General features: G+C 49.7%; 1 protein-coding gene across 2 annotated transcripts in view; it reads right to left on the bottom strand.

Moving 5' to 3' along the window:
• Positions 1-315: 315 nt before the first annotated feature.
• LOC105180752 (cadherin EGF LAG seven-pass G-type receptor 1) overlaps positions 316-27212 on the bottom strand; it is a 76624-nt gene continuing 49727 nt past the window's right edge. The window contains exons 5-9 of one of the 2 annotated variants that reach the window (XM_011137023.3): positions 8154-8413; positions 5948-6049; positions 5224-5410; positions 3483-3569; positions 316-2453 (exon numbers count right to left, since the gene is read on the bottom strand). In XM_011137023.3, coding sequence (XP_011135325.1) covers positions 2397-2453; positions 3483-3569; positions 5224-5410; positions 5948-6049; positions 8154-8413 — 693 coding nt within the window. In that variant the 3' untranslated portion in view covers positions 316-2396. The remainder of the gene's footprint in view (positions 2454-3482; positions 3570-5223; positions 5411-5947; positions 6050-8153; positions 8414-27212) is intronic. The other variant, XM_019840293.2, reaches the window with a different exon arrangement.

Here is a 27212-nt window from a genome sequence, read left to right as displayed (position 1 = left end):
ACACCAGCCGTTCTTGATTAGAGGCTATTCAAGGGCTAAAAGAGACGACGTACGCGAATGCTCGTTTCCACTCTCGAGCAATAGCAATAGGTATCGGATGCGTCATCGCGTCACGTCAATGTTCTCCAGTCGCAGCACATTCGTTAGAGCGCCGGACAACGTCGGCTACGAGGACAAACGGCGGAACCCTTCGATCGATCGATCACCGGCCACTGCAAAGGGCTGCTACACGCGACACGCGAGGGGACACGAATCCGTAAGGTAAATCGCGTAAGCGGGCGACCGGCGCCTTCTTTATTAGGATTCTCTCTATTCGCCTCCTCCGCCCTCCCTTCATCCCTTAAGTGACTTCTACAAATTGAATTACGGTGTACGACGTCGCTTTAACCTATGGTATCCATCACTTTGAGAAAGTCATAGTAACGGCCATCGCAGTAGCGGGCACCATCGGACATGCGCCTACATGCGCACACACATACACACATACTTGCACGTAGCACACGTCACGCTTCAGCTTCGATCCACTTTTCGGAAATATTCGGAAAACGTTCGATTTTCCCGCTCGCGTGTTCAGCTTCCGTCGTAGGCGGCTGGGTTTCAATCTCTCCGATCGGGCGGCCTCGGCGAATTTAAAGCGTTGCGCGGAAGAACGATTCTCCATGTCGAAATTGATCAAATGCACGCGAGTAATGAAACGAATGAATTGCGTCACATAAATATATATATATATATATATGTGTGTGTGTGTGTGTGTGTGTGTGTTTATATAGACGGATTTCGTAAAATGGGTCATCCACATGATTACGTATCAATTACGTGATTACATTTCCGTAACATTCCGAGAACCGAAGCGTTTTGGGCGACGACGCTGTACGCGCGGGTAATAATTACGGGGCGATTGTTAATGAAACACTCGCGCAACGCATAGAATTACACACAGCAGCTGATAGTAGCATATTTAATGCGATATGCATATCGTACAAGGTGCGTACCACCGCGCACCGCATTGCTCGCTGGTCGAGCGCGAAATTCTCCGTCACGATATCGGGGACCGCTCGTCGGATCGTCGTTTCCGTTTCGCTCACATTATGTCATTGCAACATTGGGCGACGTCATACGTCATAATCGAGTTGCAGATTGCGCTCGGGGATCTCGCTCGACCGACGCGACTGCGTGCGATTGGATTTTCGAGAATCGACCGCTGCAGTTCGCCAAACATAAAGAGGGAGACCGGGAGCGGGACGTTGGTCCCGCTAATTGATTTTCCTCTAATTAGAGCCCGGGCTACGTTTTAGCGCCCGGCGAATCTGCCGCATATCTGACAAACCCGCACGTCGCGCAGTTATTAATCGTGCGCACCCGGTAATAATTAACAACTTAATCCTTCGCGCCTCGACGCCTCAGCAGGCTGCAGTTTATCTTACGGGCTGTTAACGTTACTTCGGAAAGTACGACGAAGTTCATAACGCTGCCTTCACTTGAAAACTTTCGCCTTTTCGCGTGCTCCTTTGGCTCCTTTTTGCTTCTTTTCTTTTCTTTTTTTATTAATTTTTTTCTTCCGCACGGTGTAATCTTCATTTCTCATATTTTACGATTAGCGCGCGTCAATTTGTGTCAGCTTGAGCCGGCCGCGCCGCGTCGAGAAACTCGCGACGCGTCTCAGCGGGGAATTGATTGAAGCCCATGCGGGGCCGGCACACGCGGAATCGTCGAAATTAGGATTCATACGGGACGTAAGGTTTACGTTGGGCATGATTGATAATGATTACGGTGCCATCGGCGAGCGGATCAGCTCGGCTTACGCGCTCATGCGAGAGGGATCGAATTGCCGGCTCGTTCGAGCCTGCCGCGGAACAATGGCGGGCCAAATGATGTTTAATGTTCTGCCGGGATTATGTGCCGGGCCCTGCGATTTTGCGTGTACGACTTTGCTCTCTTATCCGCGATCCGTCGCGCGAGTTTTGGAATTCCAGACTCGCGGGAAAGACTTACGGTTCATGCTAAATAACACACGTCGTCGAATGGAATCGAGCGTTTTGCGGAAAAATCTCTCCTCACGGTATCCGAAATACTGCTTTACTGTCCCATTTACATCTCCTAGCGCGGAGCCTCCGCGCGGATTGTGGGTCACGGATTCGCTACGAACTTCTTCGTTACTTTAAACATCGAGTGGACCAAGTTCTCGAAGCTGAAGCGATCGATAAGTGAAACTGGAATCGCACGTCGTGCACAAAGGAACGTCATCCCGCGGGTCGCGCGGGAGCGACGAAAGTTACGAGGGAACGTCTCGATGTAAAAACAGTTACACCACGTGGACAGAGACACCAGCCGTCGCTATTGTCGGTCCTCCTCTTCGTTCGTGTCCATCCTGTGCCAAGGACCGTCGCCGAGATCGTCTAAACTGGATCCGGCGCGGGTGCGAGCAGCTGCATGCTGCTGCTCGATTTCGCGATCTGCAACGTCAACGACAAAAATCGCGACGCTGTATAGAGGACCTCTACCTCGCGTCTCAACATAAACCAACACAAACTGAACAATCGTCTAAGTTGAAGAAATGACAGCCGATACCCGAAAGGAGAGAAAGGAGAGAACGCTATTCTTTGCGCTTATTAACTTTAGCTCTGCAACGTTAACGTTCCCTTCAGTATCTTTCTACCGTCAAAATAACTCGATCGTTTCCGCAAAATAGAAAAGATGGAGAAAAAACGAAAAAGATGGAAGAATTCGGGGATCGGTCAGGATGAGTTTTGGTTTGGTCCGAGGGATCAGGTTAGTATCCCACGAAAGTAAGTAATTATCGAGGCCTCTCGGAACGGCGGAACGGTCGCTAGCAGAAATAAACTCGGATATTTCGGTAAACCGAGAAATAGAGTCAAACATCTGAAATAAGGAATGAAAGGGCGTGACAGTTTAATTCAGTCTGACCTGGAAAACGAGGACAGACCGCAATCAGCCGGATTAAATAATTTGCGCTCGAGGGTTTCCCTCGGTGGAAAGAGACAAGCTGGAGAGAGCCAAATGCGCGTATTTTCAACTCGCGAAATTTGGAACCGCTATTAAGCCATTAAAGCTCGCATTTCCCCGGGGGATCCTTAGGAATTCGTAGGAAACAGCGTTTGCCTCGCTTGTAGAATGTCCGAAACAAGTATGAATTCTCGCAAAGCTGTCGCGCGATGCAATTTTTCGAATATTGAAGGGAAAAGCATTTTTTCACGCACGAATGCAACTAATCTAAACCGGATTGCGAGAAGAAAGGCAGCGGCGATTAAAGTTGAGGGACTCTCCTCTAATATTAATCCTCGTTTCTCGAGGAGGACATGCTTGAGATTTCGCAAAGGACGACTCAAAACCTGCGGACATGTGTGTAGGGACTCTCAAAAGGACAACAGGCAATCGGATGTGCCATCGGTGGTGCGGGCAGGGATTTAATTGAAAGACCAACGGAGAGACAAACAAAACTTCCTGTCGACAAAACATCGTACCTGATGCTCCGGTTGCTTGTGCGACTTCCTGGCGTAGACTTTCAGGACCCTGCAGTTACACGCGACGGAGAGTGCCACCGCCGATCCCTGAGCAATAGAATAGAATCGTCGAATGTGGTAAGGCAACGAATTGGACACAGAGCTGTGTCGTCGAATTACACATGCCAGAGATACACAATCAACCTGGTGTGGGATTATGAGAAAAGAAAGTCCGATCCAGCTGTACCTCGAGAGATTCAGATTAGCCGAAACTCTCGACGCTGCGAATGACGGTAGAAGCGCTGGATGGAAAAGCAAACGAGGCACGCGAGGCGTACAGAACAAGAAGAAAAACTAAATTAAAGGTATACAAAGCAAAAATAGGTGAGAGGAACTTGTTAAGCGCAAGTGGCAGCATAATTGAAGCGATACTTAACGAGCGTCTAATTATTAGAAAAGAATACTCGAGAGACTAGCGTCTCTCGAGGGAGCGCCTGCTCTCGGTGCTCTAAATTTTCAGTCGCCATCGCAAAGGTAAAAAGGGAAGGGACGAAGGGCAAAGGAAGCGAGGAGTGCACCTAGTAGCGAAAGCGAGCACGGTAGGACGAGGGCGTACGATTGGACGCGGGTAAAGTGAGAAGAGGTCGACACATCTTCCGCCACTTCGAGATTCGTCGATCGCGAAAAGCTTTCGCTGCTGAAGAACACTCGACTCGACTCGGCAAACTTGCGTCTGCGGAAAGGAAGATGGAGATATACATTCCCTCCCCCCCTCTCTCTCTCCATATATATATATGTGTATATACATGCGCGGGTAAAGAGAGGGGGAGAGGGAGAGAGAGAGAGAGAGAGAGAGAGAGAGAGAGAGAGAGAGAGGGAGAGAGAGAGAGAGAGAGAGAGAGAGAGAGAGAGAGAGAGAGAGAGAGAGAGAGAGGCACGCTGAAAAGCCGTTTACGCTTGACGCAAGATCGAATGTCAGGGGCGGAAAGTTCCCGAGGAAGTTTCCGGAGGGGCGTAAGAGATTCCGCGCATTCCTGCGTTCGCCCTCTCGCCTCTTTATGCGCGATGCGACGCGCCGCGACATCGAGCGTCATCGGGAACGCGGGCGAGATCTCTCTATGTTGAGAAAATGAAGTCGGCGCAAGGAACGAGGCGCGCTAGCCATGCCTGTGGAATGCATGACAATTAAAGCGTTGGAATTCACGGCGCATCAAATTTCGAAGCCAGCTGAATGCGAAATACACGCCAATGCACGTATTGGCGCGCGAACGAGTTCCAATAATGGTGAATCCAAATGGTCATCCAAATAACGATGCCACTGACGGTCCCGATAATGCCGCGAGTAATGCTCCGAAAATGGGAAAATCGCATTACGAACACAATGGCTCAGGTAAAATGGTTCCAGTGAGACGGAACTCGAAAAACGCATAATGAATGCATAACAATAACGACGAATCAGTCGTGACGAAACGCGGCGGCGTCGCCGGCGCGAGAAATCGCGACGATGCGTTTTTTCATCCCTCAACCTCTGTTCGCGCGATGTTCGCTCGTATATCTGCGCCATAATCCAGCGGAAATGCGATGGAGATACGATGGTCGTAAGGTACGTCGTTACGAGGGAAAACGAACGACGGCGAAGGGGTCGAGAGGGCGTTGGGAGGGAGGGAGGAAGAAGAAATGGTGGCTCGGGGACGCGAGGATCTCCCGCTTTCGAGACTTGCTCAGAACGCTTTTTGCGAGGCGTATCTCTTCTGCTACGTACCTGAAGCGAATGGCCCGTGCAGAAGATCGCCCAGAGGAAGGGGATCTTCAGGACCCTGGACGCGACCCCACAGCCGGCGACCACCGCGACGATCAGGCTGATCTTCAGGAAGAGCATCAGTTGCAGCGCCCGCCTCCGCTTCATCTTCTCCCGCTGCTTGATCTCCAGCTGCATGCTGCACGTGTACCTGCGTGCGCGCGCGCGCCCGCGAATTATATCCTGTGACGTAATTCGTGACCGAGAAAGAGGATCGCGAGAAACTTTCGGAACTCACACACGGGAAAGCAAAGTTTGGAATTACGAGGATGATAATGTACGGCCGACGTACATCTCGCAAGGTTTGGAGCAGTAAACCATTCGTAAAGCCGAAGATGTCGAGGACGCGCGTGGAATTGCGCCAGAAGCGCGCGATTGATTCTTTCGCGCGATGAGATATCGAGAGATATCGAGAGATAGCGAGCGAGCGAGAGAAAGAGAGAGAGAGAGAGAGAGAGAGAGAGAGAGAGAGAGAGAGAGAGAGAGAGAGAGAGAGAGAGAGAGGAGAGAGAGAGCGTCGTTATTAATTCGGTGGGTGGCTATCGCGGCGAACTTCGCGACGCGGTAAATTAAATCTTGATACACCGCGCGCGCGTGCGCGCGAGATCCTCTTTCGCGTTACAGTCTAAAACGCATTTGATCGTGAAACAAATCGGTGCAATCGAAAGATAAAAGGTGAAGTATATACCTCGACACGATCGCAGCCTTCACGAGGTAGTAAGCGGAAGTCAGTAGCAGCAGGATGACCGGTAAGCCGTACGCGTAAACTGTCGCCCTGACTCCGAGGAACCTGAAAATAACGGCGCACTCGCATTAGTCCCGCAGCCGTCGCAGGCAATTTCAGAGTCGGCCGTCGATTCTTATGGAGATCGTATCGGGCGATACGTTCGCCGAACGAGGTGACTCGGCGCGCTGCTGAGAATATGCCGCGCGCGTGAACATTGAGTCCTAGCGTCCCGAGTGAAACGCGAGGGAAGGAGGGCGAGGGGAGGCGCGGCGAAAATATTTATTAGCCTCCGTTTTATTAAGTTTCGCCTGTAAATCGCACGTGCGAGCGCGCGCGACGAATACGCGAAATCCCGCTTCCCGTCCCCGAGAAGGTAGCAGGCGGGGAGAGCAGACTGGGTCAAAGAGCGTCTGCGAAACTCACCATTCTATCTGGAGACACACACTCGCGCGATATCGAACGGCCATTTCCGGCGCTCGGTCACGCTTTGCACGCGTCCCGGCAGCTCGATTATTGCGCGCGCCCGCGCGAAATATTCCTCGCCGTTTATTTCCCGAGATCGCCCGAGATTTCCCGGATGTTCCGCCAGGCTTCGGCCTGGCGCCGTGAAGAAAATCCGTCGTCCTTCGGGTATTAACGGATTGAAGTCGTCTGGCGGGGGATCGGAGTGGAGTCGACGCGATTCCCGGTAACGCGATACCGTATATAAGATTATAATGACGCGGATAATATGCGGCACGTGGGACTTGGAGGTCGCGTAGCTTGAAGAGCTCTCTCTGAAGCCCGGCGCATTTGGCTTTTCACGAGGGAAAAATCCGACGTTGCAGATTCACCGAGGCGATGCGATCGATCGAGAACGCGTGCTCTCCGATTTGCCGTCGATCGGTACGTGATCGGTACAAATCGATACTGCGAGGATGATAAAAAGAAACAGCTCGTGTAATCTCGTCAGGAAGAAGAACATCGCGGCATGTATGGAGCTTGACTCTCCGCGGCGAGGAAATTCGACGCTGCGAATTCGCGACTGAAAGAGAACGCGTGTCCCCCGATTTTCTGTACAGATATACAGACGGACGCCATCGAGGACGAACAAGAACAACAAGAGAAACGTTTCAGATATCATCTGCCGTAGTCTCGTAAAGAAGAACATCGACGGACAGATGGTAGATACTTACCGAATAGCTCACCTCGAAAAATGCCGCACCAATGCCAGGGGCTCGGTATTGTGGTTTCGCCGTCGGGCGAATCTGATTTAACGAAAATTGCTCGTTCCGCGGGACTTCCTCATGGGTACTGGAGACGGGAACGAAGAAGAAAGGAGGCACGACGGACGGGAGAGCAAAATCTCGAAGTAAATAAATGGATCTTCTATGTACACACACGCGACATTTCTCGAAGGACATTTCCGAGCGCGCGCGCGCGCGCGAGCTTCCGCCTCGCCATCCAATATCCCGACGAGTTCGAGCGTAGAGAGGACTCCGGCTTCCGGTGGATCCTTTGCGGCTTGGAAAACCAAGTCCCATCGTCACGCTACCGTGTCTTTCGATCCCACGCATCTCGGCGAAGCCTGGAGAACAAAGTGGGTCGCGGCAGGACGCGAGCGGGGCGGAATGCACGCGTTAAGGAACGGAGAGAGAGAGAGAGAGAGAGAGAGAGAGAGAGAGAGAGCCGAGTCACTCTGCGAACTCGCGCGGAGGTTCTCTTGAACGCGAGGAAACGCTAATTCTGCCCGTATTGGCTGAGTTTCCCGATCGACCGACGACGGAGATAAATGTTTTCCCTTCCCCGGTGTCTCACGGGAGATGGACGGACGTGGACGCTGATCGACATGCACGTCGGCTTGCGTTGTTATCTGTATTCTCGACCAGGACCCGTCGAGTCTCGACCGAAATCCTCTGGTTCGATCCTTAGACCACAAATCGGATTTTATTGCATCGCGCGGATAGAAGGCAATTATCCCTTCAACCAAGAAAACGCGAGGTCGTTGCCTCTGCAATTGCCACGTCATTGCGGTATTGGTGCACCTTCGTCGTGGAAGGTGACCGAGTCCGTTGCCGCGCTATTACGTGAAAATTCACCACTCAAAGGTCGAGGCGAACTTCTCGAGCGACTCGACATCCGCCCGTTGCGACGCAACGGTTGATCGTAGCGATAATTGGAGTCTCACCAGCAATTGAAGGGCGTGAGCTCGATGACGTTCCAGAAATCGTGGCCCTCGCGACTCTGCAGGAAGGTCGCTAAGCCGAGGGTGACCAGCGGCGCACCCCAGGCGAACAGGCTGTACTTCAAGTACGTCGGCGGGTCGTCGCGACGCGGTATCGATGCCACAGTGGCGTACAGGTGGTGGCACATCGCCGCCAACCAGCAGAGCACCGACACCCGCAGATACTGCAGGCTCAGGCCGAGCGAGATGCAGAGCTCCGAGTCCTGCGAATCAGACAACAAATATGGCGTTTAATATCCGCATGAGGAATATCTGTTTCGGTCCGCTGAAATGAAAAATTGGATTCCGTACGTAATCCTGACGTAAACGGAGATATTCGCAATAACCCGCGAGCGATCGGCGGAAGGTTCCTGTGTGTTTGGGCGAGACCAAAGCAAAAAGGAAACAAAAATAAAAGAACGCGCATACAGTCGATTGATTAACACCAGGACCACCAGGAGGGTCAATTTCTACCGGGTTGACCAAAATGACGGATATTCGAAAAAAAAAATGAAAATAAAGAAAAAAATACGCCGTGCGAGAGCAAAATGTTTGTTTATTAATTCTTCCGTCAGTTTTATTCAACGCTCGTTAAAACGCGCGTGAAAAACGGCTCGCTGCATAAAACTTTGAATAATCTCTACCAAAAACTGCACGCCGCTCACTGACCTATTTTGCCAGCTACGCTCGTAACATTCCTTCTCGACGCAGTTTCGTCACGTGTCCAACGGGAGAAATTGTCCTTTAGCTATTCTTGGGGGACATATTTTCTCCCCATCGAATACGGAAAGGGTGTCGAAACAAGCGTGTCGGGGAGAAACGTGGCGACCTTCAGTCAGCGGATGCTACGCGTGAACTTGGAAGGTAGATCTACCCGACTAGAAATTTATCCCATGGTCCTGATCAGGTTAACCTCATTTGGACATCAGGTCCCAATAAGGTAATACTATCGGCTCCTAGTAAATCATGTAACGCAGCGTGGATATCAGGACCTTAGTAAGGATTCATAGTCAGGTCCTATTGAGTTACCTTATGGAATCCTTATTACGTTTTCTTTTCCAAATTATGGCTCCTGATTACTCGCCACGGCTATATTGGATAATGACATTAGAAATAAGAACGCTGACACGCTGAAAATTCTTTCATGTCATTTCCAAATAAAAAGATATTTGCATGAAATAATATTTCAGACCCCGCTTGAGCACATACTTGTAAAATGTTTCGGAAAAGAAACATCAAATGAATATCGCAAGACATAAAGTAGTGTTAAAGAGAAAAGTTGCATGTCACGTTAATTTTACAACTATTTATTGACTGAATTGAAAGAAAGGATAGTTTCTATAGCATTTTACAAATATATTCAAGTGATCTGAAATGTTTGTTCAATGCAAACATCTTTATATTTGGGAATGAAACCGAAAAATTGTTTTGTTAAAACTTGCTAATGCAAATCATATTAGATACAATGAATAAGATCCCGACAAGGACCTGATTAACTGAACCATATTACATCACGCACTAGGTTGGTACATTAAGGTCCTAAAGTGGACCCAATCATTATAACCTTATAAAGGTCTTCCTTACTCATTTGTCGTTAGGACATTATAAGGACTGACTTACTTAGGATTACCTTTCATTCACCCTATTAGGTCCTTATCAATGTTAGCTGAACCTGATCAAAATTTCTAGTCGGGTATACGACACTTTTGCACTCGACATTTTTACGTTGGACGAATTATTCACGAGTGCGCACAGTGCGACGGCGGCATAATAATAAATTTCGCGCAGCACAAGCTGCTTCTCTACTCTTTCTCGTTCGATTTATGCTAGCGAGGACGATGAGTTGTGCTTGGGCCGCGAGCCCGTCAGGCGATATTTCGCCGGGCTGACAAACGTCACCGTCAATTTGCCTCACGATACAAAGGACGAATGCGAGTAATTCGCGATGGCGAGCCTAAACGTACGGCCGCTGATACCGTGGACACGCGGCCGGCGTATTATTCACCGCCGCAAATTCCACAATATTCGGCCGATATTCCCGTCTCGCGCGCACCTATTTCCGCGATGCAACATCGCGATGCAATCGATCACGCGGTGATGCTCGCCAGCGGCGCGCCGCTGTTGTTGCTTCGCTAATTTATGAAATAGCGCTTGTCCAAACGTATAAATAGCCGCGGCGCGTTAATATAACGCCCCGACGAAAGCCCTTAAATCGCGATGTTGAACCTCCGCCGGGATAATTGCCAGGATCCGATCCGTCGCGGTTACCATGTGCCTACACCGTGAAATGTACTCTCTATAATAAACTCCGATCTCGCGGTATATACGCCGCTCTCGCGATTCACCGTAATTATGACGCCGCGATCATCCGCGGCGCGGTCGAAATTTGTCGAATCGAATGGAAAGATTTTGAGTCGGACAGAAGACAATTCGTATATTCTCACGATTTAGGCGAGCGAAAACGCGCTTCTTTGCGCCAGAGCGCGTACTTGTGTACTTGACAAAAGCTCTCGCCTTTGAGAAGCAAACTATACGAGCGATTATGTTCACGAGCGATTATGAGCAACGTGACGCTGAAAGAGGTGCGGCTCTGCTTCGGCTCTTTCTGTCCTCTTGTAACCGATACCGACAGTGCATACGGTACTTCTCTCTTTCTCTACATACACATTCTCTCTCTCTCTCTCTCTCTCTCTCTCTCTCTCTCTCTCTCTCTCTCTCTCTCTCTCTCCCTCTTCCTCTCTTTGCCGCCGGTGCACAGTCGCAACAATCGCGGGACGTGCTCTCGCGCATCGAAACGGAAGCGGAAATAAATTGGAGGGTGCGCGCGAGTGCCTTTCTGGAATCCGCGGGCACGGCGCGCCGGGACAAAGGGCCGGTCTGCGAGAGGCGAAATTGCATCGAGCGAACGGTTCACGTCAGAGGACAAATTTTACATGGACGTCTTCAAACGATGTCCCCTTTGCGTGCAATTCTTGCGCACCATTAGCGCCGCTGTATGCTCGGCGGGAGGGGGGTGGGGGGAGGGGGAGGCCTCCATTTTCACATCGCGCGCACGGCCGGAAGTGACGTCGAATCAAATTCAGAATGGGACTTTTGCCCGCGAGCGATATGGTGGTCGCGCCGCGCGAGGATAAGCTCGATCGACGCGGTCAGAGGATCGAGCCGCGCGCGACCATCTCGAATTAATTCTGCCCACGGGCGTCCCTCCTTCGCGCGCAATTATCGGACTTCGTTAAACCTTCGAGCCATTCGATCCGCTTGAGACGCGAAGAAGCCTCCGCGAGTCACGCGAGGACCCTCCGAACGGAAAAACTGATTTCCCGCGAATCCGCTGTATTCTCTGAGAATTTAATTTTCCAAGGCCGCGCCGGCACGCGCAAGATACGAGTTATGAGTTCGCCGGGTACCGCGACGAAGTAATATAACGCGGTTTATATTCTCGCTTTCGGCCTCGGCGCGCGCCAACTTCCTCCGGGAATTTCGTTACAACGTAAAATACGCGCGGTTCTCGCAGCCGAAACTTGACGATGCGAGCCTGCGAAGTTATTTCCTCCCGGAGTTACGAGATAGAGAGACAGACAGACAGAGAGAGAGAGAGAGAGAGAGAGAGAGAGAGAGAGAGAGAGAGAGAGAGAGAGAGAGAGAGAGAAGGGGCGGAGAGAGGGAGGGAGAAAGGGAGAGCGGACGGTGTTTTTATTCGGTCAAATTTCGGGCTGGAGTTTCAAAACGACCCCGTGCTGTCACTCCGACCCTGACTCGTCCGCAACCTCATGTGAAACGTAAATCTCGGCGATAATTGCAGCTCGTACTGGAATTACAGCTCGGTACGGCCGCGCAATTATCATCGCCGCGATCTCATTCAATTTAATTCCACTCGGAGATATCAGCCACGCGTGTGATAGCGTGGGCGCGCGCGCGCGCATGCGCAAACCCCGCGACGAACTCGTCATAATTGTTTTCGCAACAACACGCGACCGCGGTTGAGACAAATTCTCGCGCAATGAAACAGCGTAGCTCCGGCGCCGGGATTACATTATTGTAACGTCGAGACCCCGTCATCGCGATCGCGACTGCGAGATTGTCGGATCCTGTCGCTGGAAATAATTTGTGAAATGTTGAGACGTGGGCGCGACTCGATCGCACGAGCCGTCGAGCGAAGAAATCTATTTTCGCTCGGCCCCCCGCGGTGCCGTGCTATATCGAGACGCCGCGGCGAAAAATAATGACATTCCTCGTGGACGTCCTGCGCGCGACGCGGATTTGAAGCCACGCTAATAAGGTTGACGGTAAGGTTCAAGAACGGCACCGGTGTCGAGGTAGTAAATCGACGGCGGCTGCGGCTGCGACTGCGACGGCGGAGTAATTCGAGCGTGCACTCTGCTCGTAGCGAGATTTCACTCTCGCAATGTATATACAGCAGGATATCGTCTTTCTCAAAAAGCTTTTTTTCCGGCTGGACATATCGAGGGTATCGTTTCACCGGAAAAGTAAAATCTCCCTGACAAATACTCTTACCCAACGGCTTCGTTGGGAAATCACGCGTGCATCCTTATTTCGTTACTTTAAATATCTCCCTCTGCGCGAGTGAGTGTCGAAAAGTTAAAAGTATCTTTTTCGTTGAGAAAATGCTTTTTTCATAATACTGCATTACGCTAATGAACGACGCGGCTTTTAGAGAGAGAGAGAGAGAGAGAGAGAGAGAGAGAGAGAGAGGGAGGGGGGTAATATTAATATTAACCAAAATAGTTATAGTAAATAAATCAGGGAAAAGGAGTCGCTTTGATGTGTCACTCACAAAGTATTACTCAAATAAATTAATAGTGAAATAGTTTCGCAACATTTTCCGACTTGCGCGCGCGAGACTTTTTCCCGATTTGCTGATCATTGGAATTAATGTTAGTATTACTTCCTCCCCATTCTCCGTTCACTGACGTGATTTTACTAAAAGCATCGCCTCGATCGAGTGAGAGAGAGAGAGAGAGAGAGAGAGAAAAGTATCCAGATGATTAAATTTCTCGAATGCGCCGTACGGCACTACTATTTTGCTTTATAGTTGCGCCGTCGATATTCTATTCCTGCGCTCCGTCGTGAGACTACATTCTCTCCCGTCCACACAAATCACCAGTGTTTTCGAGGGCTCGCGTATCCGTTGAAGTCGAAATGGACCCGACCAATCCCGCTGAAGCTACCGATCAGCCCGAGCATGATACGGCTAAAAGAACATTCAGAGACGATAGAGGGGTCCTTTAGAGAGGTTTGTGAATTATTCGAAGCCATCGGACACGGCGGACTAAAGCGGAAAGCGCGAAAGCCCATCCCCGATCGCTTTCAGTACGGTGACGCACGGTTAAGTCCCGGATTATCCACGTGTCTAACAGTCACGTAGGATATCGACCGACGAGTGATTTGATAGCGTTGTCCGGAAATCGATGTTCCCGAGCTGCCACTTCTCTCTGCCAAAATCTGTCTCGCTTCGTCGCGCGTCAAACGTCATTGGACGTCACGTTGGACGCGCGGATTTAACTTCAAAGCTGCCTTAATCCTTGCCTTTTCGTCACTTGCTGCCCACGAGAGCGACCGCAATCCTCGTCTCTTGTCCTTATATCGCTGTTGCGATAATTTCGTCTTTACAATGAACGGACACGATTGGAGTCCGTGCGTCGCCCCGACACGAGGAAGTAGTTTTGAATCGTTTCGTCTAACCCGCTGGATTACCGCGAGACTCCGCCGGTCGTTTCCGCGTGTATCGCTCCCGCCGTCCCGCCGCGACCGCGGTAATTGGCAAAGTTTTTACGTCGCCGGCGCACGAGTCAGCCATTTGTTCAAAGTGCTGAAAGATATTATCGTTCGTTTTTAAACTCCCTAATTTTGTCGTTTAAAGCGCACATAAGTGCGCGGCATCGTTCATGTTATCTCTCGCACGGACGAATACAGAATGCTGGTAACTTTCCGTAATAAATAATAGATCGGCTCAACGACAAAAGATAGCTGTCTAAATTAGCTAACCCGGGGATCTGAGATACGCTCCGCTCTCTCGTATTATTCAGTTTCGCGTGTAAAAGAAGAAACCACACACGGAATAATGAGAGTCGCGGAAGGATGAAGAATTGCTGAAGACCGAGAAAGAGGGTTCGAAAATAGGACATGAAAAATGCGCGCAGTCCGGATTTCATTTTTTCCCCTCTCGCGATCATCGTCGCACCGAGAGAGAGAGAGAGAGAGAGAGAGAGAGAGAGAGAGAGAGAGAGAGAGAGAGAAAAAGGAAAGAGAAAAAGATAAAGGACAAGAGGACTTTCGGCTACGCGGCTCGCGCTGGCCGACGTGGCAGCGTAGGGAAATAAATGACTCTACCCGTGGATCTCCAATTTCGCAGATGAAACACGCGGATAAGGGCAGGTCCTTCTCGTGAGGACTTTTCACCGTGCGACGATCTCTCAATCTCTCGACGGGTCGCGATCGATTTATAAGCCGCGCGTCTCTCCCGCCAAAGATTACAGTGGAGTTAATATCGGAGATATCTAAGCCACCCACGCGAATCGTGGAGCGCCCGCTCTGTGTCAGAATTGAGTACACGACGGAGAGAGATTTATTCTACGTTCCCGACTTATTTTTTTTCTTTCTTCTTTTCCCTCCCTCCTCTCCCCCTCCCCTCCCCCTCTCTCCCTCCCTCTCTCTCTCTCTCTTTCCCTCCCTTCCTCCCTCTCTCTCTCTCTCCCCCCCTACGTGGGATCACCCCGGTCTCGCACATCGGCGGCTACCGCGCGGCAGCTGATATTATGGGAATCGATGAGGGAGGAACGCGAGTCTCCGAGTGACAGGAACGAGCTATCGAAGTAAGCTTTCGCTCGTTGTACACGTGTACAGCGCCCCGTCTGGGGGCTATTAGGAGAATACGCGGCAGTATTCTTGAAGGGCGATCTCCCCTTTGTCCCGGCAGCAAAAACCACAAAGTGTCGTTTCAGCCTCCTTCCTTCCTTCCTTCTTTTTTCCGTCGCTTTTTCCTCGTCGTCACGCTCGCGCGAGTCACCCCGATACACGCGCGTGCCGCGTACGAGGGAAGATCGGCCGCGTTTTCTCTCTCGTCGTTATCCCACTGTCTCTCTCCCGTGAGACGACCTCGTTATCCTTAAGGACGATTTGCCGAGACAAACGAGTCGCGTTTTTTCGGAAGATCCGCGGGAATGCGCGGCGGGGTGTAATATGATGAAACGACGCGCAGTAGCGAGTGTGTACGTCAGTGAACAAACACACACACACACACACACACACACTGGTCGTAATTGAAATAATTAAAAAAGGAAACGTGTGCGGAGAAAGATTGTCCTTACATATTATACGCATTACTGCGACAAATTTTTACGTTTCAGCGAGTCCTCATTTATACCGGTTTGCCTCTGACTCGTGATTAATTTCAAAGAGAAATCTACGCGTATTTCCCGCATTACTTATCATCGTGTAATGAGAATTTATAACTTTTATTCTATATTAATACGAGGCTCAGGTTGCATCGCGAGGAAAAATGTGGAGCACTTAATAAGTATCATACTTCCAACGTGGATAGTTAACCGCGTTGCTAGCCGGCATCTTTCCACGCCACGTTCGCTGTTCTTTACGTGCGGGAATTTTGCGCTTATCCCCGGGAGGGGGTTGCAAATTACCGTATTATAGCGCTCTCAGAACTCGCCCGAAACAAATTGGTTTTTCTCTGCTGCACCACTCGCCGCCGACGGCGGTGCTCGTGTGCGTGCGTGCGTGCGCACGTGCGTTTTACAAATTAACATTTTTTCACTTGAAATAAAGGATGGCGGATTATAAGAAGGATCTCGCATGTAAATTGGTCCGATAGAATCTCGTATAACAGCTAGCTACTCCGTTCTACCTCTCGCCGTTGAAATGAAAATAGCCGAAAGTTTAATCTTCGGTGGACCATAATTTTCTTTCGTTCAGAAAAATTCTTCCCACGCGCGCGCGATATAACGAGGTTGATTGAAATTATGACGCATCGTTGGTCCATCAATGAAAAGCAAACAAACCTCGCCCCCGCTCGTTTTTCCACTTTTAATTAAAGGGAAAAGAAATGGACGTCGCAAGTCGAGTGCGAGAAGCTGAGAAATGTTTTCACTCTTGAGAGGGATCTCTCTTCTCCCTCTCTCTCTCTCTCTCTCTCTCTCTCTCTCTCTCTCTCTCTCTCTTGCTCTCCCTCTCTAATATCTCGCCGCGTCGAAGTACGTCTTCAATTTAAGGGAATCGAACGTTCCGAAGACAAAGTTCCAATATAACGCGACTGCGATGCATTATTAGCTCTCTGATGAACGAGAAAGCGACTGCGAGGGGGAGGGGGAGAAAAGAAATAACGGGGAAAATAAACGCATACAGTGCGACGCATAACCGTGATTTATGCGCGAATAAAAACCGCCGTGCATCAACGGCGAAAGAGATTAATGACGGAGCCCGAGAAAAAAGATTTTTCTACATTGTCGACGTCGTCGTCGTCGTCGTTAGTTATTAAGTTCGTTCGCGCAGTCATAAATAATTGTCCGATCTCGGATCGCGAGATCCGCGTCGTGATTCGTTATTCCTCTGGAAGGTGGGAATTAACTTGGTACCAGTTACTCCACAGTGTGGCGGAGGGGTCGTATACGACAAGAAACTGCCGGAAAAAGCCGTCGGCGAGAGAGCGTGTCGCCGTACTCCGCCACACTTGATTACATCCGCTTTCCAATTTGGCCCTCACTGCCGCGCAGAACGACGCTCGCTACGGCGAAAAAGCGGGACCCGCGGTCACGCGTTTTCGGAAATTGAAGAAGAGGGTGGTTTTCGCGTTAACCTCCAAACGCCACAACTTTTCCCCCGCCGCAAACAGAAAATCTCACTCCCTTCCCTTAGGAAAAGTTGTTCTCGTAGAGAACAGAGAGAAACGTCGTTCGTCTAACGAGAAATTCTTCGAAGAATTTCTCCCCACGGAGGAAAGAAATTTCTCTGTATGCAAAACTCCCCGACCGGGCTATTAGGAGCGGAAACTTCCGCGAAGAATGTCCTGCAGGATCTCTGCACGCGTGTAGACACGTATATGCACACGTGACCCGAGCAACGACTGTTTTTCATGGCGAGTCCCAACGGCCGCTAAGTATCCCGAGTCCCGAGAGAGAAATTATTATTGAAACCGCACGAGCGACGTCTGCGTAAGTCTTCGATCGATCGCCGGAAGAGTCGAAGTCATTGAAATACCGGCCCGACGATCGATCGGGATGAATGCGACGCGCGGCGCACAAAGACACGGGAACATCGAATCGCAAAAATAATTCTCCGTGAGCGTGTGCTTGTGAACGTTCGCAAACAAAAAAAAAAAAAGAAAAAAAAAGAAAAAAAGACAAAAAAAGGGGAAAAAAGTAGAAAACCGACCGGAATAAATATGGAGGGAATAAACGGGAGCGCAGCAGATATGAATATTCCGCGGGGATAATGAAGCGCGCTGCGGCGCGCGCGTTCGGGCGCGGAGGACGGCCGAGCCGTTCCGCAAAGGGAGGAAAAAACCAGCACCTCCGCGATTCCGAGGGATACGCGGGCATTAGCGGATAACCAAGTCAATAAAGCGTGCCTGGAGACCGAGTCGCGTCGCGAAGACGGAGGAAACAGGGAAATAGCGGCGGGACAAAAAGAAAGAGGAGAGAGCGCCCGCGATGCCGTTGATACGCGATCGGGACGGGCTTATCATGAAACCAATTATTCTCGAACGCCCTCGCGCGTTTTTTAACGAACAGCCCGCTCGCTCTCATCGCTCGCGTCGTCTCTCTTCCGTCCCACAACACAAACAGAAAATTGATTGCGCCACGCGCGCGCGCGCGCACCCGAGACAATGTCTATATGAGTCGTAACGAAGTTTCCCGATACCGCGCGCGAAGTTTTGCGAAATTATTCGGGAGATCTCGGGGGACTTAATCGGATTTTTACTTCGACAACTGCGCTGTCCATATTTACGTTACGCGCCAACAGAAAGTTTGATTATATTTCAACTTTCCGGAAGCGAGCGGAAGAGGAGAGGAGTGAGTCAAAGAGAGAGAGAGAGAGAGAGAGAGGCTATACGAAATATTCCTTATTAAAAAGTTACATCTCCCATAATCCACGTCAGTCGCGCGCGGATTTCTCGGTGTGCCGTGCGCGAACACATACTATATTCGCTCGATGCCGAGACTGTCATCGACCGCGCGCGTGTATCGTACGTATTAATTTTCGCATGGCGGTAGAGAAAGGCGGCGTGACTCGGAATTAAACGCAGCGTTTGCCTCGCATCGAATGAATTAATAAATTATGTGTATTTGAGAGAACAGGGCTTTTTCGCCAGTGCGCACGAATTCACGTCGCGAACGACAACCGCGGCAATTCGCGGCACTTTTGCACGTGCGAGTTTATCCGTACGCGATAACATGCCCGGCGGTGCGCCCTTTATACGCAATTTCCGAGGCAGCTCATTGCATTTACGACGGACCGGGATTGCATAAATCGCCGGTAACGGCTGCAAAATATCTGCTGCACGTGCGGGAATTAATCGCAGCGACTGAGCGAATCACATAGCGCAAACGCAACTTAGCCACGCAATGTGGCGCGACTCGATTGCGACTAACCGTTTCATCCGCCGCTACGTTCGATCAAACTACGGAAACAAACGCGGGAAAAGGAAACCGTTGCACGTCCGGATGGCCGGCTAAATGTGAGAGAGCGAGAGAGAAACGGAGAAGCCTGGCCGAGAAAGAGCGATACAAGGGGCAGAGAGGCAAGCGCGCTCCTCCTAATGAAGCAATTAACTTGCCTGTTAAAGGCAGCTCTCGTGCCGACCCCGCGGGCCGCGTATCAATTAATCCGCATTATCGGCCAACCGTCGTCGTATTCGCGCTCTCCGTCGAGAACAAAGCGGTTTGAAGAACAAAGCTTTGGCTTTGCTTTTGAAAGCTATATCGGCGTGGCCGGCTCATTCACCAGAAAGTGAATATATAATTTCTGAAACTATGGATCCCGCGATCATTCGCGGCCTCTGACCCCGTCAGGATCCCGGAGGTTCCATCGCTCTTAGAGATCGCGCCAGTTGGACTCGGTGAATGCGTCTTCAAAGGGTGCTTTACACGATGCTGCTTTTACTCGCTTTGAGCAAGCTTCTTAAGTCGCCAGTGAATTCGCTGGTGAAAACTTCTTCTAGACGTTCGATTTTTATTCGTTAGCGTCTAAAACTTGGAAGACGCAACGTCTGTTAGTCGCTATAGCAAAGTTGAACATGTCCAAGTTTTACCGCTCGCGTGAAGCCAATAGCCGGGCGACTTTAACAGCAGCATCAAAAGAAGCTTCGTGTGAAGACGGTAGCGAATCAATCAGCGGGCAGCTAGCGAATATTCAGCACACTGTGCGTGCGCGAGACGTGCGTACGACTGGCAGACGATCGTGAGTTCGTGAGTTCGTGTTCTCAGTGCGGATAATATTGTCTTAATATTGTTGCTGCTTATTATCAAAATATAAATGTCGGTAAAATTAGCCAGACTGTGGAATAATGATATTATAAGATTCCTCGAAGTTCTGGAAAATTATCCAATAATTTGGAATATTAAATTAAAAGAATATTCCAGCAAACCCATGCGAGATGGGCAGATAACCATGATGATGCAAGCACGACAGCAGCTTGAACCATGTCATTCCTTGACGCCATGATCCTTTTAACTGACCGTTTCCGCAAAATTCTCCTTAAAACGCCAGCGACTAAACGCTGTTTATCAGCATCGTGTAAATGCTCCAACGCTAGCGACTTTGTCAGCCAGAAATTCGCTCTAGGAGAAGCTGGCGAGAAGCTGGTGACAAAAGAAGCCAGCGTCAAGCGTCAAAAGTAGGATCGTGTAAAACACCCTTTACAATGTGGTCCGCTCATTTCGTAGCTCACACGTAGCGTTGCGATAATCTTGCGCGGCAAAAGGCAGCGAAAGAATCTTGTAACTTGTGAGGGATGAATCGGTCAAATTCCCAAAGTCGACTCGATACGTCGTTCTCACTCCGTTGAGCCTTCCGTTCGCCGAGAGGACGATAAAATAACCAGATGGGACGCGAGGAGAGCGACGCGATTTATGGCGTGGCACGGTTACCCATATATCTTTATACGGGGATAAATTGATTTGCGGACGTAAAAATATCCTCCGATGAAGTCACCTGCTAATTAAAGGGCCGTCATCGTCTGCCACGACAACGACGACGACGACGACGATGACAACGACCACGACGACGAGTAGAACCTAAACGAAGCGCGAATATGTGCGAGAGCTAATAAGCCCTCATTGATCGATTAATTACCGTCGAGCACGTGTTTCCGCACGAGATGAATCACATCGATGGCGCGGTGTGGTTAAAAAACGTTAATGTCCCCGATAAGGGACATCGACTTCCTGCGAGTCACAAGGCGCTCCCGCAATGACGTAGGGCTCTTCTTAAGGAGCGCCGCAGCGACGCGTCGCTTCTTTGTTATTTACATAAGGAACGATAATAAAGATAAAGCACCGATGTGCATCAAGGGGATGTCCGCGAATTTTATTTCTAGCGACAGAGATTGTTCTTCTTCCTCCCTCTCTCTCTCTCTCTCTCTCTGTTTTTTGTTTTTTTTTGTTTGGAGTCGATTTTCCTCACGGTGGAAATATCCAGGGAAATTATCACGCGCGCGCGCGCGTGCGAGCGTGATTTTCCAACCTTCTAACATTCCAATCCGTTAAATGCTCCTCGTATTGTTTCTCGCGTGCATCACGCGCGAATTTTCACCGCAATCTCGCGCATCGCGCGAATGAATTTTTCGCTTCATTGTTGCCCGCCATATGAAATATTCCGGAGCGAAAATTCGATGGCAACACACTTTCCGACGCGCGCGGGATTGTTTGATTTCCTATTTTTTCTTCCCGCACGCGCGATTATTTATCGCCGTGTTATGAAAAAAAATTGCGCGAATCGCCGGAAATCACGCCGTTCACCAATATACTGGGCAAATATATAAAAAATCAATCGCTTTCCGATCTATTTCCCTCAGCTCGCCTTCCTTCGATGTTTACCCCGAATTTTGTAGAGAATGCTCAGAGACGTGTAGCAGAGGTCAGTTGCGAAAAGTGCGGTTCAATTTCCGATACACGGCAACAATAGTGTAATAACGTTCTGTTTCCAGAACGTTATCAAAGGATCATGGACGACGTGCGGTGATTATACCTTGTTGACGAATACTTTCTCATTAAAGGCAACCGAGGCAAATTTCATTAAAAGCTCGAACTTTCTGGCTGACCCATTAGCGTAGACACATTTTATCAGAATATCAATCTAAAAATGTCTCACAATGCATGCGTTATATATATATATATATATATAATACTTTATACAAAATCCGAAATTATAAAAAAAGAACTCGAGATATACGTAGGTATAAAAGGCGACAAAGGGTAATAATGAACGTTTATTTAATACCGGCGCCGCCGCGCGTCTCCGAGTCAACTACTCGGCGCACTGGTCGTGTGCATCATCCCGGCACTATCGGGAGGGTGTAATAAAGGAAAAAGATGGGGAAGTTTCGATGAAGAAGGACGGAAGAGAGATCGTACGGCGTGAGAGTCCTTACAGGCGAGACGTGACCACGCAAGAATGTAAGTCGCCGTAAAAGCGGTCGTTACGATGAAACGAAGCAAGAACCCTCTGCGTTCGCTCTCGAGGTAATGCACGAGCGGCTTGCACATGCGAGAACGGCTGCACTTGCGGGCGCATACAGGGTGTGTGTGTGTGTGTCGCGCGAGCTGCACGGCGCGGCGGAGCAAGTGTAGTAACGAATTACGACGTTCGAGTTGTCTCCGCGCATCTGCATCGCGAATCGCGCGACTTTCGCTAATTGTCCCGTCGCGCCGCGCCCGGAGATCATTCCAAACGCATGCGCCCGATTTCGAGATTTTCCGCTGCTCCTCGACGCTCTGACTTTCGCCAGTTCCGCGGGGCTCACCCTCGAAATGAGAATGCGATGCGGCACGAGCGCTCTCGCGTGGAATACGAAATGGAAATGCAAAGTAAACCGAGATAAACGATAGAAAATAGATCCTCGTGCCGTGCCGCGCCGCGCGCGGAACACGTCTACAAAAATATAATATCCCGATAATAACCCTGGTAGACCCTGGCAGACCTGGAACCGACCATTTTAACCCTTCCACTCGGAAATAGCTCGCGCGTATTTCCCTTCTTTTCGGAGGAACACCAGGCATCGATTCACAGTCTCATTATTCGGTCTTTGCACTTACGACGATTGGATGTGCCGGCTCTTTCTCTCTCTTTTCTCCCGGCCTCGATAGCTGGTTCTCGATAGCGTACGGATACGCACGCTTCGGTATGTTTGCGACAACACTCCCAGGTGTTTCATCGCGATGTGTGAAATACAGGCGAGCCTTGAAATCGCCCGCATAACTGCACTGCGTTTTATGGCAAGTTTTATCAGTTTCCCCTTTCACGTTCGCTTTCTCTTTCTCTCTCGTAACGACGGTGCGTAACGATGCGTTATAGCGAGATGTATATGGAGGTGTCAGTCGGCCGATCGTTAAATTGCGGTCGTGCCGACAGGCTCTTATTGTTAAAAATCTCCGGCAACAAAGCCCGGTGTAATCGATAACGCGCGAGGTTGCGGATAACAAGGTACCGCGTTTCGCACCCCCAACACGTTGCATCGACGAGAGAGAGAGAAAGAGAGAGAGAGAGAGAGAGAGAAAGAGAAAAAAAGAGAAAAAAAAGTGTGCGGAGGCGTACAATACAACTGCAACGCGCCTGGTCTCTGGGCAACGTTGTAATAATAAACATGTCGCGAACGATAATCTTTTAAATTAAATTTCAGTTAAATTAAATGAAAATTTAATGTGTGTGTGTGTGTGTGTGTGTGTATGTGTGAGAGAGAGAGAGAGAGAGAAAAGAGACTCTCAGCAGAATTATTAGTTAATGAACTCGCTAAAAATTAATAAACGTAAATATGTTCAAATTATATTATTTTAATTAATGCAAGCTCGAATGTGCGGTCGCGTGAACAATGCAAATGTTTAACGTGAAAAAGAAAGAAAAAAAATGTATATATACATTATGCATTATAAACCTTCCATCGCTTGGGAAATTTATAGGATTTCGGAGAACTTCGAGTCTACCTTCGGAAAAGGCTAATAGTATTTAATGGGGTTAAAAGAAGCGCGCGCCTGAACAGACGTGTTCGTTGCCGACGGGAAACTTACGCTCCCATAAATTATGCAGCTAGACTGCTGCAATCTTCGCATACTATTATCTACGATCTGGGGTAGGAAGTCGGGGAGGCGGTCGAAAAGAATGTTAAGAGCAAAAGTTACATTCGGGTCGCGTCTTTAATTCTTACTCTAGATGGGGCGTTGTGGAGAACAAGATGGTTGTTCGCGATTGATTCCCCATTCCAATCGGCAATTTTGTTTTGTTCGCTGCGGCAAGAGAGAGAGAGAGAGAGAGAGAGAGAGAGAGAGAGAGAGAGAGAGAGAGAGAGAGAGAGAGAGAGAGAGAGAGAGAGAGAGAGAGAGAGAAAGAGAGAGCGGGTTGATCTAAGGGCTCCATTACCGTTCGCGCAGGGTGCCACTTTGTCTCCCGGCCATTTTCGCACTTAATTAAAAACCACTCGTTGGCGGCGGATTCTCGTTAGACTTTGTACACGGTCGCAGGGTGGAACAAGGCCCCCCGCTCGTGAAAGAGGAGAAAAACTTGGTCGAAACTTTATTCCACCGTGGCGGCGAAGACGGGAAAAAACTTGGTCGCTCAGAGGGACGTATTCGAGAGAAAAAAATGCGCGATAGCGCTAATTTACTTTGGACTCCCGGCGGTGAACAGCCGTGACAAATAAAAAGGCTCGAGCGAGTGAAAATTCGATATTCACGATTCAGGCGTTCGGTCTAGCAGCCGTTTATCGTCGGGCGTAGCCGTTAAGTTTTCGTCAAAAGAGATGGAGATGGGAATTGAAATCCCACCCTCCCCCCCGCGGTCGCGGTCTACGTTTCGCTATCCCCTGCTGTCGTTCGGCGAACTTCTCGTAATCGGTAAATTAAAGTCTTCCGCGCACGATCGCGCGGGTTATCGGGATACTCCGACAGAGTATTCGTACTCTCAGCTTCTCCCCAAAGTAGATTCCCCGGTGTAGAATGTGAGTTTCCATCCCGTCAATATATCGGCTGCATCTCCATCTGCACGTGTCGCGAGCAGATGCCGAGTTCTTCGGTGTTTTCGGTGTTCCGCGCTTCCCGCGACGATTTCGCGGTCTCGAACTTGTCTTCGGCTTTTATCCCCGTCTCTCTCTCTCTCTCTCTCTCTCTCTCTCTCTCTCTCTCTCTCTCTCTCTCTCCCTCTCTCTCTCTCTCTCTCTCTCACCGGTTATCTCGGGAAAAATCTCCGAGGGATTGTTCTCATAAACCGAAGGACCAGCCGCGAAAATCACTTTACTCCGGTGAGCCGCAGGACGAATCAGGAGCGACGTGTTTTGGCGGTTGACCATGATTTACGTCGCTCCGTAGATTGCATCCTTTCGGGAGAATTCCCGTCTTGATGGTAACTCGCCTTCCGGAAAATTTTCCTCGCCCTCCCATCCTGGAAATTTTCTCGCCCCGTGCTATTCGCCGATTAACGACTCGTACTGTAAAAGCGAGAGACGGCGAGAGGGCGAAATCGCGTCGTTTCGCGGTAATGTGGCTCTTTTCATCCACACACATACACACACACGTATATGTACGTTAAGAGCATAACGATATAATCACGCTTTAAGTCACGCACACACCCGCGAGCCGATTCGTCCCGGTAAATCCGCACTTCCTACCGGTTTTGCCTCTCTCCTTTTCCGTTACTCGCGGAAATCATCGCGCTCCCTCATCGGCGTTAGCGACTTCGCGGCGATCCAATTAGAGGCGTAATCGGATATACCATCGTGGCGTATACCAATTCCATTTCTTGAAGATTTTGTCTAAGCCTCCGTTTTAACTCCACCGATCGAGCCCTTCTCTCCTCCCTTCTCGCGAGGGACGAGCACGATATGGAAGTGCGAGCGTAATCGACTTAGCGCGATACATCATATCGTCGGATGTAGGCGGACTACCGTTCGCTCCGCGACACGCGGCACAATCGTGCTAATTACAGTGATTTAGCGCGAGCACGTTATTAAACTCACCCCCGCTCAAGAAACGGTCCTTAATACACGCGCCGGCGGGCTAATATATCAGCCGGCCGGCGGAGTCGGCGAATCCTCGCAATTCGCCATCCATCTCCCGTTAATAACACGAGCGTTCGCGAGCGCCACGCGGGGGAATCGTCCTCGCGATCGATCACATTTATTCCCAATTATCGCGCGGCCCGTCGTTATTCATCATTAAAGAACGCGCCATGACAGGAGGTCCTCTCGCCGAGCGCGAGGTCTTAATGACGTGTTAACGACCCGGAGTCCTGAGTCCGTTTAACGCGATGCCCGGAGTGCATTCGGACGGATATTAGCGCGTGTCCCTCCTTTTCCTTTTAATTCGACGCAAGGAAAGCAGGAAGCGCGGGAAGCCTTACCTCGCCCGTGGTGGTGCGACAACACGCGTTACGCGCTCGTAAACTCGTCCGACTTAATGCGACGTCGCGATATATCGCGCGTTGCACGAGCTGCATGCGAAATGCAACCGCTTCATTGGTGAGCGGAGTTGCGTGGTTGAAAGCGCCGCGCAGGAAAACACACTCGCGAGTACGGATCGAGGAAGCACGTAAAAGCGCCTTTCCCTTCGCTCCCCGGAGTGAGAAGCGAGTTTCCTCGTATATTCATACTGTGATAATTTGTTAGCACGGAAAAGAACGGGGAGGAAACGCGGCCGGCTCTCTCGCGCGACAAGCTCTCTTTATGACCGCGCGTGCGCGTTGTGCGTCCTACGTTTTTCTCGTTCGCGCTCGTAATTTCTAGATAATTATTAATCTGGATAATTTTTTCGATACGATCTCTCAGCTTCTCTTGAAATTTGGTTTCCTTTGTCAACGACGATTTTATTAGGTTAGGTGTATGATCGTGTTAATTCGGTCCGCTTTTTCTTCCAAAAAAGACTTTAGTATGAAAAAATATGACAAAGTACACTAATCAAAGTATTTGCCATCGCTTGCTATTATTTTTTCCCATCTGTCTGGCAGTTGTTGCATTCCGTGACGGAAAAACGACTCGTCCTTCGAAGCGATCCATTCATTCAGCCATTTTTCTATTTCTTCATAATTGTTGAAGTGCTGGTCCGAAAGCCCGTGTGCCATCGATCTGAACAAGTGATAATCGGATGGAGCAATGTCTGGTGAATACGGCGGGTGAGGTAAAATGTCCTAGACAAGGTGGCTTCCAAGGTGGCCTCCACAATCTTTCCAACATGTGGCCGAACGTTATCGTGCCTGGAAGATCACTTTGTCGTGTCTCTTTGCATATTCCGGCCGCTTATTCTTCAATGCGTTGTTTAAACGGATCAATTGTTGTTGGTAAAGTTCGACAGTGATGGCTCTTTGCCTCTGTTTTAATAGTTCATGATACACAATACCCGTCTGGTCCTACCATATACAGAGCATTACTTTCTTGCCGTGAATATTCCGCTTTGGTATCGATGTGGATGATTTTCCTGGAGCGCTAATGGATTTCCTTCGTTTGGGATTATTGAAGTACGTATATCCACTTTTCGTCTCCAGTCACAATATGATGCAAAAAGCCTTCTCTTTTTGGCCTGGCAAGCAAGATTTCAGACATGGCTTTTCGTCTCTCGATGTCTCTTTCTTTCAGTTCGTATGGAACCCATCTTCCTTCTTTGTAAATCTTTCCCATGGCTGCTAAACGCACAGAAATTGCTGATCGATCAACATTGAACAATTGCGCGAGCTCATGTTGCAATTGACACGGATCTTCATCGATTAGCGCTTGCAATTCCTCGTCCTCGAACTTCTTCGGCTGACCTGGACGAAGTTTGTCATCGACACTGAAATCATCACTTTTGAAACGTC

This window comes from Harpegnathos saltator, unplaced genomic scaffold (genome assembly GCF_003227715.2).
Source record: "Harpegnathos saltator strain DR-91 unplaced genomic scaffold, Hsal_v8.6 scaffold170, whole genome shotgun sequence".
In the NCBI taxonomy this organism is placed as follows: domain Eukaryota; kingdom Metazoa; phylum Arthropoda; class Insecta; order Hymenoptera; family Formicidae; genus Harpegnathos; species Harpegnathos saltator.
Note: the sequence above shows the minus strand (reverse complement) of the source record. Positions and strands in the feature narration are given on the sequence as shown.